Raw genomic sequence first — 12,360 nt, forward strand, 5'->3', positions numbered from 1 at the left:
CAAAGACAGAAAATGTATTTTATAATCCAACCTCCATGTTTCTCAGCGAACACAACAACTCTTTCTCACCCTCGGTACTCGATGTACTTGTAGATGCAGCTGGCGATCACCATGGCGACGATGGCGTAGTACCAGGAGGAGATGAACATGAGCGCCAGACACAAGCTCATTCCCAGGAAGGACAGCGCCCTGCAGGGGGGAGAGCGGCGAGAAGTTGAGCTCACCTAACAGGGAGTTGAACCCTCACTCACGTACCAGTGGTAGAACTTGAAGCGCGGCCTCCAGTTGGGGGTGCGCAGCAGGGTCTGGACCGCGCAGGCCAGGTTCACGAACAGGTAACACATCAGGAAGAACCTGCGAAGACGACTTTTTCAACAACGGATCTGGTTTCATGGAGACAATATTTACGCAGCAAGACACCGACATGGAGAGGATGGGCGCCACGGCGTCCAGAGAAGCGATGAGGATTCCGATCTCGCAGATCCCAGCGGTCATCAGCAGAGCCCAGGTGGGTTCTCCGTTCGCTTTGCCGTGACCGAACACCTGGTGGACGAACGTTTTAGACGGAAAACAGACAAAAAAACACACTCTTTGAGTCAGACCTGTAAGAAGGGAACGATCCCGTCGCGAGCGATGGCCTGCAGCAGCCGGGGGGCGCCGGTGAGACTCTGTAGTCCGGCGCCGCAGCACGAGAAGAAGGAGCCGATCACGATGACCCACGGCGACGGCCAGGACAGCGTCCCGATGACCAGGTTGCCTTTGACGGAGTCTCCGAATCTTGACGCGGAAGCACAAAGATCTTAGAACATTTTGAAACAACGTTTCCGTTACCGTCGGAGCAGGAACTCACTTGTCTCGCAGCAGAACACCTTCGATGCAGCCGCCGAACAGCACCACACAGGTCACGTCTGCCCAGACGTTAAGAAAACAATTCTGCTCTAATATTGAACTGACCTACTTAATAGTCGGGGTGTGAGAAAATATTGATGCACCTAAATATCACATTATTTTCTTAAGAATACCAATACTGATCAGAACTGTATCGATTTATTAAATAAATAAATTATTACGCTTTCTTGCTGGTAAATCATATATTTTCTATTACAGTTCTGTTCTGATTTTAATTCCAATAAAGGGTGAATAAAATTAAATAATTATATATATTTTTTAATATATTTTTGTGCACTTAAACTTTCCACCGCTAGGTGGCGGTAGTCTTTACGACCTCAGCCAAAGAAACGATGAAATCCTGTGAGCTGACTGAGGATAAGAGGATACAGACGAAGCTTTCAAAGCTGATTTTTGGACATATTAAAAAGAATTAAGCGGTTACAACTTAGTCAAGAGTCATGTGGTCTGTAAATTCTGCGACACCACAAGTACTAGACAATACTACAAATATATCTTTGTCACTACAGTATCGCAATATAAAGTGATACGCATCACCAGATTCTTGCCTATACAATAATACTGATTAGTGACAAGAAGTGACATATGTACAATCATGGATTATAGCCGAGCGAGGATACAGATGAAGGAGGTCGTGGTGATCGCCAAGATGGTCCCGACCGGGATGGACTTTTGAGCGTCGCGTAAATCTCCAGAGCGGTTGGATCCGGCCATGATTCCTGACAGAGAGAGACAATAAATCCAGATCATTAAGAGGAATTCTGTTCCAATATATATCACATCCGGTGATAGGTTGATGAGGTTTCATGAAACAGAAGCATCATTTCTGCATTATAACCTTACTTTTAAATGGAGAGCGCCACCTAGTGTGCTCTGAAAACATTACAATATAATCATGAAACCCTCATCGACACACGACTAGTCGCAGGTGCTCACCGGTGACGGACGGGAAGTAGATGCCGACCAGCAAGGTGAAGAAGGTGGTGATGTCGTTGACCACGTATGGCAGGTACTTGTCCGTCGCCGCGTCACTGCCAGGCAGTGAAGACATCCTGCTGTCCTCCACCAGCTGGTCCAGAGGGCCGTACACGGACCACATGTTCTCTGGAGGAGGTGAACCAAAGGAGCATGAGAAAATAATGCAAAAAAAACCAACAAGATTTGGGATTTGGACTTGGAGCATGCAGTTCAAACCATGTAGCGATATAATAAATAAGATAATTTGAGACGCTTATAAAACTAGTGTAGGGTAAACTACAATAACTCCTGAATGAGAGTTTAAAAAGTAAAAATTAATTATACATATTTATAATATATACAGTATATGCCAAACAAATTAATTTAAGATTAAATTAGATTATTTTATTTTTATTTTATTTGTTTAATCTAAAGTAAAATAAAATAAAATAAAATAAAATAATCAATAAAAAAATAAAATAAAAATAAAAATCCCATAAGATACTAAAAAGCTTCTTTGCAAACCACTATCTGGGCCCAATCATTGAATGTCAGAAAACTTTGTGAAAGTTAGTTACATTTCAGATTTAAAGTTTGTTGGACAGCCTTTCCCCCATTTTTGAGAAACATGATAGGACTCTACTTTCTTCCATTTGCTTCCTTTTGTCAGTTTTTGAAAAAGAAAAGCCCAGAAGTGAAACGTGTTATTTTAAAGAACATAAAACAAAATTCACTCATTTAACATTTTGTTTAATGTTGTAAAGTAAAAGAATACATAGCGTATTGTACATAGTGTGTTAATTTTTTTTATTTGTTTTAACAATTATTAACAAAAAAGCTATAAAAGGGGATGAAATAAAGGGTGAGGTGAAAGAAAGTGTCTCAGGAATAGGAAAGTTAGTGATAAAACTAGTTTTTCTTAGTTTGAATGACGACGTCAATGAAATGTAATGAAACATAATTGTGCAACAAAAGTGATTGCTGAATCATTTCTTGACACAACTACCCCCAACAGTACCTCTCCTCTTCTCAAGTCCACACCATCTTTAACTTTCCCACTTCAATGACTCTCCCAGTGACATTGTCAGAATCTTATATGACACTTCTAACCGTACATCATCACTACACTTTTGATCCGGTCACCTGAGATGACGCCGCTGATGAGTCCGGGGATGCCCTGGACCAGCGTCACGTTGTTGTTTTCGAAGTACTCGTTGCAGGTGGCGTTGAGCTCGGGTCCCTCACAGAACAGCGCCCACAGCTGCGTGGTGACGGTGATGTTGTCGATCACCTCCGTTTTAAGACACTTGTCGAAGCCGCGGTTCTGTAGAGTGCGATTCCCCAGCATGCAGACGCTGAGAAGACAAAAGTAGCACAGGCATGAATACACATGACACTCAGGTCTTTAGCTGCAGGTGAAGGTACTGATGGTGGAAAGTGAACAAGTGTGTTGTATGATGAAACTCTATACGGTTCTTAGATGAACACAAACATTAAGTAATGCATTAAGTTGAAGAACTACGGTGAAAATACAAAAAGACACAGTGAGTGTTTTATTTGAATGCTGTGTTTGTTTCTCGGGGGTTGGGGTGGCGTGTGTTTTTTTGTGTTTGAATAATTTGTGTGTTTCTGTGTTCAGGTGGTGTGCTAGTTTCTGTTATGAGGTGGTCTGTGTGCTCTGTGTTGGGGTGGTGTGCTAGTTTCTGTTATGAGGTGGTCTGTTTGCTCTGTGTTGGGGTGGTGTGCTAGTTTCTGTTATGAGGTGGTCTGTGTGCTCTGTGTTGGGGTGGTGTGCTAGTTTCTGTTATGAGGTGGTCTGTGTGCTCTGTGTTGGGTAGGTCTGTGTTGGGCTGGTGTGCTTCTGTGTTGGGGTGGTCTGTGTTGGAGTGGTGTGCTAGTTTATGTTATGAGGTGGTCTGTGTGCTCTGTGTTGGGGTGGTGTGCAAGTTTCTGTTATGAGGTGGTCTGAGTGCTCTGTGTTGGGGTGGTGTGCTAGTTTCTGTTATGAGGTGGTCTGTGTGCTCTGTGTTGGAGTGGTGTGCTAGTTTATGTTATGAGGTAGTCTGTGTGCTCTGTGTTGGGGTGGTGTGCTAGTTTCTGTTATGAGGTGATATCTGAGTGCTCTGTGTTGGGGTGGTCTATGTTGGGGTGGTGTGCTTCTGTGTTGGGGTGGTCTCTGTGTTCTGTGTTGGGGTGGTGTGTGTATGTTGCTTTGGTAAGGTGTATGTTTGTTTGTTGGGGTGGTGTGTGTGTTTGTGTTGGTGGTGTGTGTGTTTTCTAAGCGAGATATTAAATATTGATTAATTCATTGAATCAACATTTCATTGGGGGTCACATGACCGGGGAAACCTAAGGTATAACAAGGTCGAGTAAATCCCCCAAAATCCATTGAAGGATGATTTTATAATGTTAGACGTAACACAAACACAACAGGGACGTCAAACACTAAAGTCTCCACTCACGGGAAGTCAGGGGGTTCAAAGATGGTCTTGATGACGCCGGCGTAGATGGCCAGGATGGACAGAATGACGCAGGCCAGGAAGACCAGAGCCAGTTTGTTGACGTACTTCACGCCGACGAACACCACGATGGCCATGAGCGCGAGGCAGCAGGTGCCGTACACGCGCATGTTGTTGAGCAGAGCAGCCACCTCGCCGTCCTTCGTCTCCGCCACAAAGATGGCTGCCTTTGGCACGATGTAGGTCTGCGGCACAGAGGTTTAATTCAAACTTTATTTTGTTCTTAGAAGCTAAACAACAGCAGGTAAACAACTATTATTTAACTGCACCTTTCTTGTTATTTTTGTAAATATGATTGTGAATATATAATATAGTGCAGATTTATTTTCTATTCTATTTAGATTTTCTTTTTTTTTTCTTTTTATTATTTTTATTTCTGGGTGTTTTATTTTCTTGGTATATTGCTCTTGCTGTTGTTGATCCGAATTTCCCCTCGCGGGACAAATAAAGGATTCTGATTCTGATTCTAGTGTTGGATGAAGAGCTAGTTTGTCAACTGACAGTTTTGAATAACATTTTATTAGACAATTACAACCGTTTTGGTTCCATCAGTTAATAAGAGATTAACTTTCTCGACAGATTCTTCTTCACAACAGTCCAATAATAAAGGTATGTTTATTCTGTGTTCCTTTCTTTAATCCGAATTACTGTGAAACTCTTCTCTAATTAACCTTATTAGTGGCACAATATCGTTTAATAATTAAAAAAAATATATTCTGGATTTATTTAAGAGATATTCAATCCTAAATAATGTACTATTTTGCATTTTGTAAGTATTACTTTGGGAATAAATTGTGTGAGGGCTTTTGCCAGGTGACTACAGAGAGAGTTGGTGTTCCTAATCTGTTTTTGTTAAAGTTTTAAATACATAAAACTGAAATGAAGCACCAAAATCTGTACTGCTTTCGTTTCCAGTGTATTCCAGAAGCTGGTACATAAATACTACAGTAATCTGTACCAATACATTCACATGCTTGTAAAAAGGGATTCAGTTCCTTTTGTTTCCCTCACCAGCAGAATCTCTATAGTACCCAAGATGTACATGGAGCCGGCAAATGTGGTTCCTAGGTAGAAGCAGAGACCAACGGCGCCACCAAACTCTGGACCAAGAGATCTGGAGATCATGTAGTAGGAGCCTCCGGCTGTGGATCGAAGCAACAGTTAGAGTTCAACTCTACTGTGACAGAAGCTCAAATGTTTGTCCAAGAAGACGCCGGCTTGTGTGCTTTTACGACATACGTCTGGGCGACGGTTAAACTCTGAGCATGAATCTTACCTGGGACGACACCGTTGGTAGCAATTGCACTCATGGATATAGCCGTCAGCATGGTCTGAGGACAGAGTGCACGGAAGTTAGCTGTGATGAAACCAGAACTTACGAAAGACAAATAAACCAAACACTGTTGCACTTATATTCTCAACGATACAGCACCAGAGAAAGCATTCACCGTTGCAATATTTAAAGGAGGAGAAAAAGTTAGTACATTCAGGATCGTTGTTAAATAAAGTAGGGACGACACGCAACATGTACTTTTTGTAATTTTCCTCATCGCTTGTTGCATCGTACAGATGGTGAGAAATAAAGCCAAAATAAAGACGGCAAAACATCCGACCAACACCGGATCCCTCCGAAAAATGAAGATTTTGCCATTTTATTTTCATTATCTGGTGAGGCTATACCCGCGGCCATTTTGCGTTTGGTATATTTTATATAGTTTTCTCTACAATAAAGCATTTAAACGTTGAACTGGTCATCATAGATCTTCTTTTTGACACTTCCCTGCGTCATGTACTAACACTCTTTAACACAGGGGTGTCAAACTGGTCCAGAAAAGGGCCGAGACGTTACAGGTTTTTGTTCCAACCAGTCAAGCCCACATGAGTTAACGAATCAGGTGTCGGCTTAAACAAGCAACACCCACTGTTAATAATTGATTACTGTCTTCAGACGCCTGATTGGTTCAACTATAATGTGCTTGACCGGTTGGATCCAAAACCTGCACTGGCTCAGCCCTTTTCTGGACCAATTTGACACCTGTCCCCCACCAGTTGTTGCCAGTAGTAACCAACACAGAGTCATGGTTACAATAGTGAGGATGTTGAAGCAGGGATGTGTTTGAAATATATTTGGTTGTTATCCTGAATTATGTTTTTGCCAAATTATTATAACTAATGTTCTGTGTAATTTTCACTTATAATACCGTCTTGTAAGGACACATCTGGAGACATACGACTGTATATATATGACTCAATGTTTTCCTGTTATTTAGGTGGCATTATGACGGTATCGTGGTGATCATGTGATGCAATAAAACCCATAAATCTTGCCGATTCTGTCACCCTCTCTTCCTTTTGTCAATTCCTGTCCGAAACACTGGTGAAAAAGCGTAACCAACGCCAAAGTTTTACCTTACCTTATAGAATAGAATAAGGCAATTACACTTAGTATTGATCTTATCGCCGAATATCCAGTCCAAGTAGTTATTGTTGTGATTATTAACTTCTATCCTGGAGCATCAACATTAAAAGATTGTCCTTCGATCTCATCCGTCATCTTTATGATTTATAAATAAAATATTAAAGTTTCATCAAATCATCTATTCGCTTATTAAAGTATTCTAATTGTGAAGCAAAAAAACTGCCGACTCATTTAAAACCATCCATCACCGGCTTTGACATGATCGACTCGCAGAGAAGCTGGTAGACTATGTTTATCTGAGGACGTAGAGGAGGGTCGACCTAGACCGGGTCGGAAGGAAGGTGTCAATAACATGGGACAGGAAGTCTGTGACCGTACATGGTCAGATGGACCTCCTGTCCTCTGGTTTAAAGTGACAGACAATCTGGAGAAAAGCCAATTAGCTGTTAATTTTACCCGTCCACGGTAAGCTAAAGTCATAATGCGTAACCTACTCTTCACCTTAACTCAGGTGACAGGAAGCAGTAGTTGGCGGCACATTTTTATAAACAATAAATATTCAGTAGTTCCTGAACAATTTACAAAATAATAGTCAATTAAGGTCCAAAATGTTGTTACTGGTGATGAAGTCAATTGGGAGAAAAGTTGTAAATGTTTTAAAAGCCGAGTCAAAGGTTACTTTGATTTATTAGTCAAATACTTCATTGAACAAGTGGCATTATTTCACTCTGATTTCTTCCCAGAGCTCACACGTAAGGCTCATTTTGAATAAAAATAAAACAATGAATTCAGCAGAACCTGGATGAACCAGCTGTAACAAGAGGTTACTTAACCTAGCATAACCACGACCATACGAATTGAACGACATAACATCACGGCATAGAAAAATGTTAAAAGCCTTTTGGTTGATTTGAAACCATTCCACACGTTCAAGATGAAAATATCTGGAGCGTGTCGTGCGTTTAATGTTTTACAACAACGCGGTGAGACTCGTGTCAGAGTGTAGATGTGGCCAAAGAAGACGATTAATCTCCACTAATCTCTTCGCTGCAGCGTTGCGTAACATCAGTGATGCAGCGAGGGCTCAATCAATTAGAAGCAGCTCGCCATGACTCGGGCCGGATAGGTCACGTCTGTTCGTGCGATATCCCTAATAAATACGTTTGGCTTCCCTCTTTTAACGGCCGGGGCCGAACTCAATGTTTATTTAAGAGCAGGGGTCTCTTCAATCCTGTCGTTGTTTAAGGATTTGTGGATTTTAGACTTGTTTCACCGTGAATTTGAGCCATATTTGTCTAACTTTATGGGTTATTTTACAAATATGTTTCATTTTAACTGTAAAATCAAAGCTAAAATAAAAATGGCCTTTTGCTGCCTGCACTAACCTCAACAATTAAGTAGAAGAGGAATAGTTTATCCATCATCCATCCATCTATCCATCTATCCAACGATCCGTCTATTTATCCATCCATCCATCTATCTATCCATCTATCCTTCTATCTATCATCTATCTATCCATCCTTCTATCCATCTATTTATCCATCCATCTATCCATATATCCTTCTATCCATATATCCTTCTATCTATCCATATATCCTTCTGTCTATCCATCTATCCATCCATATATCCTTCCATCCATCCATCCATCTATCCATCTATCCATATATCCTTCTATCTATCCATTCATCCATCCATCTATCTATCCATATATCCTTCTATCTATCCATTCATCCATCCATCCATCCATCTATCTAGCCATACATTCATCTATCCTTCCATCTATCCATCTATCCATCCATCCATCTACCCATCCTTCTATCCATCCATCCATCCATCCATCCATCCATCCATCCATCCATCCATCCATATACCCATCCTTCTATCCATCCATCCATCCATCTATCCATCCATCTATCCATCTATCCATCTATCCATCTATCCATCCATCTATATTATGTTACTGGCAGCAACAATCAAAGCAAACAATAATAAAAATAATAATAGTAATGATCAATAAGTGAGACTCATTTAGATTCTACATAATGTTCGACTACTAAAAGATTATGGCCACTTATGTGATTTAGTTTGAACACCCTGTTCCAGAGTTTTTTTTTTATCTCCAACTTTATAGTTTTCTGTTTACAAGTTGCCTCTTTGGTATATTGTCCTTTCATTCTCGGAGACTCAATATCAAACAATTATTTTCAATTTTATCAAACATTCCCTGGTTCCTCTTGATAGTTTCACTCTTACAAGTAGTCTTTTGCTAAACTGTTGACTCGCAGACCTTATCTAAGATTAAACACTGGCATAATTATAGGTGACAACATCGAGATCATCATGAACATAAATGTTGGGTGTGCAACCTTTTAAAATGAAGGTTGTGGATCACTTTAGGATACAAACGACAACTTTCCAGACAGAACACATCTGAGCTGGTTCGCCTTTTTCTATCTGTGAAGATGTAAACCTGTTGCCTAAAAGCTCTATTTTGGAGGATGAACTAAAGTCATGATCCAATCAAAATCATTCAGTTGTGAACACATGCACGGCTGGTTCTACTCTCCTGATGAAGCTGAACTAATCCATTGTCTGCTCCACGTCCGACACAGATGTCAGGATCACCAGGTACCATTTGATGATTCTCCTCCAACCCAACAGGAAGTGACCGCTCTAAAGATAGCCATGATCCCGGGCCATGTGTAAACCAACTGGTCACTCGTGACTATTTGTGATGCAACATGTGTTCTGGATTACTGTAGATGAAGATTCTACCACATACTCATGGATGCAGAAATCTTCTTAACTCTCATTTGTTAATGGATCTTTAATGCCTGATATGTGTGGATGAAGTAGATTAGAACGTAATCTTTCACGCTATGTAATAACTCTTTGATGGAATCAAAGCACGACCTCCTGAACAAGCTGGGAGATAATATTTTTTTCTCCTCATCACAATATTAAACCACATTTTTTTGTAGGATTTGAGGAAAAGTAATACATATGTATTCTATGTAAATTAGTTTGAAGGCGTCAAGAAAACAATAAACAGACCAATCGAATATAGAAAGTCCTAATTCTCAAACCTAGATTCTACATGAAGCATCGTCATCAATACAAAAAAGGGTAATCTGTGTTTCAGAGAACATTTTATAGTCGGCACTGTTGGTTCTGCTGTAACAATGACCTTTAACCTGAGAACAGGAGAGCGTGAACATGGCTAATATCACGTAGCATCAGTAGCACTTTCGGATTTGAACCCGTTCTTATCCATGGTTTATATTATATTCTTCCATTCTACCTTCACAGCAGTTTGTTTACAGAACGTGCTCACATCATGCTCTGTGATTGGCTGACTAGGACAAGCAGTTAACCAAACAGGAAGTTGCAGTGAAGCGATCCGGCACTTGCTGACTGTGTTTTTTTTTTTTGTGGTAACAAATTATCATTTAAGCAGCCAAAACCACATTTTATAGAATGATACATTTTAAATAAAAATCAATAAAATGCAAAAACAGTTTATATTTACTTAATTTCCCGAATCAATCCATCCATACATCTATCCACCTATCCACCTATTTATTCTTGTGGATATTAATGTTTCATGTTCACAAAAAATGATTTCATAAAGTTAACTTGAAGTGCATAATTAAAGAGTCAATATAATCCTGTGATGTCATCAACAGGCGACAGGGCAAGCATGTTCTGTACTTACACAGCCATGTTTGCATCCATTCACAGTTGGGGTTGGAGTCAAACCTCAAAAACAAATATGACCCTATTTCTATATTTGTTCACCATCTAGAGCGTATTATTTTGTCACCAAACGTTACTTCCTGACCATCCACTTCTTATGAATTTTGATAAAATAGTGAATATGTGTTCTGAGCACTCACACAGGAGCAGCACAAGCCGACAATAGCCAGTGATTCCAAGATGCCAGCTGTGCCGACGATCCAGGTAAGGCGGAGAAATAGGATGACCCCCAGAATGTTCTGAAGGCAGGGCAGGTAGACGCCCATGAAGGTTCCCATCTGAGGGCTCTGGAAGAGAAAACATAAACATTAGCAACTCTATAAGAGCAGTTCCACACACCTGCAGAAGCTACAACATAAGATTTAAATGTATCTAATGGTCACTTTAAACACAATTGTTTGTGTCTCCAGACACCCGTCCATTATAACCACACACAATATTCATTTAACCTACACTGAACAAAATTAGCTCGGAATGGAAAAAAAACCTAAATATATTGTTTAACCTTTTCTCTGGATCTAGATGTGACAGATTTAATTTGAAAAAGTAAGTGAAACACCTACAACAACCTCAGATATTCCTCCCATCAAAGGTCAAAGTTCAAACATGAGCTTTATATGGAAAATACCTTGTGATAAATGACATTACAGGTCCTAATGCTGCTCAGTTGTCAGCAAAAAAACAAACATTTCCTTGCAAAAATTATTTTGCCTAATGGTAATAAAGTCAACAAAAATTTGTCTAGTTTTTAAATTATTTTTTTGCAAGTGATATGGATACCTTGACAGCTTTCTTTTTGGGCTCCTCCTCATCGTCTGCCTCTTCGTGGTCTTGCGCCCCCTGTGTTAGATTGGTGTAATTCGCAAGTTTGTTGAGGAGCGACGACACCATGGGATTGCTGTCCATCTCCTCCTGCAAAACAGATGGGATGGCGTCACATGCAGACACTTCAACTTTTGACCGGACCTATTTCTCTTAATCCAAGGCCTTTACAAAATTTAAACCTCATCAACATGAGTAAATCTTGCGAAATACAAGATAAGCTGAGTCATTAATTTATTTTGAGATGCTTGTACAGTAGCAAATGTGGTTGTTTTTAAAATTTTATAATTTAAATCTCATTGTTTACTTAACATTGACCCAAAGTTTTTTTTTTACGTTTTATATAATTGTACAACAATAGCAAATTTTGGTTTTGTATACACCATACAAGTGTACTTACATGCAGAATTCCCACCTGTTACTTTTACAACTGTGATCAAAGTATTTCTGATTGTTATTAAAACTATTTCTATCTGTAATTAAACAATTTTCAACTATAATCAAACAATTAAAAAATTATAATCAAACAATTTTCAAATAAAATAATTTTCAACTAATATCAATCAATTTTAAACTCTCATCAAATAATTTTAAATGAAATAAAACAATTCTGAACTGTAATCCAACATTTTTCAACTATAATAAAAGAAATTTAAACTGTAATCCAAAAATTATTTACTGTAATCAAACAATTTTAAACTCTCATCAATTTTGATCTCTAATCGAATAATTTTCAACTGAAATCCAACAATTCTTTACTGTAATCAATCTATTTTAAGACATTAAAACAAGATATTTTTATATATATTAAAAATGAGCAGAAATAAGAAAAGTTTGTATTATTTCTGTCCCTTTTTCATCCTTTTATTTTTCACTCAGCGTAATATTTACTTCATACTTAAAGTCATGTTGTTATGACTTATTTTTTATTGATGTTAGTGAATGCTGACTTGTATTGATCGCATGTGTGTCATGTGA

At 39.3% G+C, this 12,360-nt stretch overlaps 1 protein-coding gene across 7 annotated transcripts in view; it reads right to left on the minus strand.

Annotated features, from left to right (window-relative positions):
• slc12a7b (solute carrier family 12 member 7b) overlaps window positions 1–12,360 on the minus strand; it is a 51,953-nt gene that overhangs the window by 11,836 nt on the left and 27,757 nt on the right. For all 7 annotated transcript variants that reach the window (XR_015710881.1, XM_087788751.1, XM_087788750.1 and 4 more), the window contains exons 3-15: window positions 11,341–11,472; window positions 10,701–10,847; window positions 5,662–5,716; window positions 5,397–5,527; window positions 4,329–4,570; window positions 3,010–3,221; window positions 1,846–2,013; window positions 1,530–1,628; window positions 851–908; window positions 603–777; window positions 425–543; window positions 256–354; window positions 70–189 (exon numbers count right to left, since the gene is read on the minus strand). Coding sequence is in view for 6 of the 7 variants with exons in the window: in XM_087788751.1 (XP_087644877.1) it covers window positions 70–189; window positions 256–354; window positions 425–543; window positions 603–777; window positions 851–908; window positions 1,530–1,628; window positions 1,846–2,013; window positions 3,010–3,221; window positions 4,329–4,570; window positions 5,397–5,527; window positions 5,662–5,716; window positions 10,701–10,847; window positions 11,341–11,472 (1,757 nt within the window). In the remaining variant the exon portion in view is untranslated. The remainder of the gene's footprint in view (window positions 1–69; window positions 190–255; window positions 355–424; window positions 544–602; window positions 778–850; window positions 909–1,529; window positions 1,629–1,845; window positions 2,014–3,009; window positions 3,222–4,328; window positions 4,571–5,396; window positions 5,528–5,661; window positions 5,717–10,700; window positions 10,848–11,340; window positions 11,473–12,360) is intronic.

The sequence above is a fragment of the Callionymus lyra genome, chromosome 4, assembly GCF_982586985.1.
Source record: "Callionymus lyra chromosome 4, fCalLyr1.hap1.1, whole genome shotgun sequence".
NCBI lineage: Eukaryota > Metazoa > Chordata > Actinopteri > Syngnathiformes > Callionymidae > Callionymus > Callionymus lyra.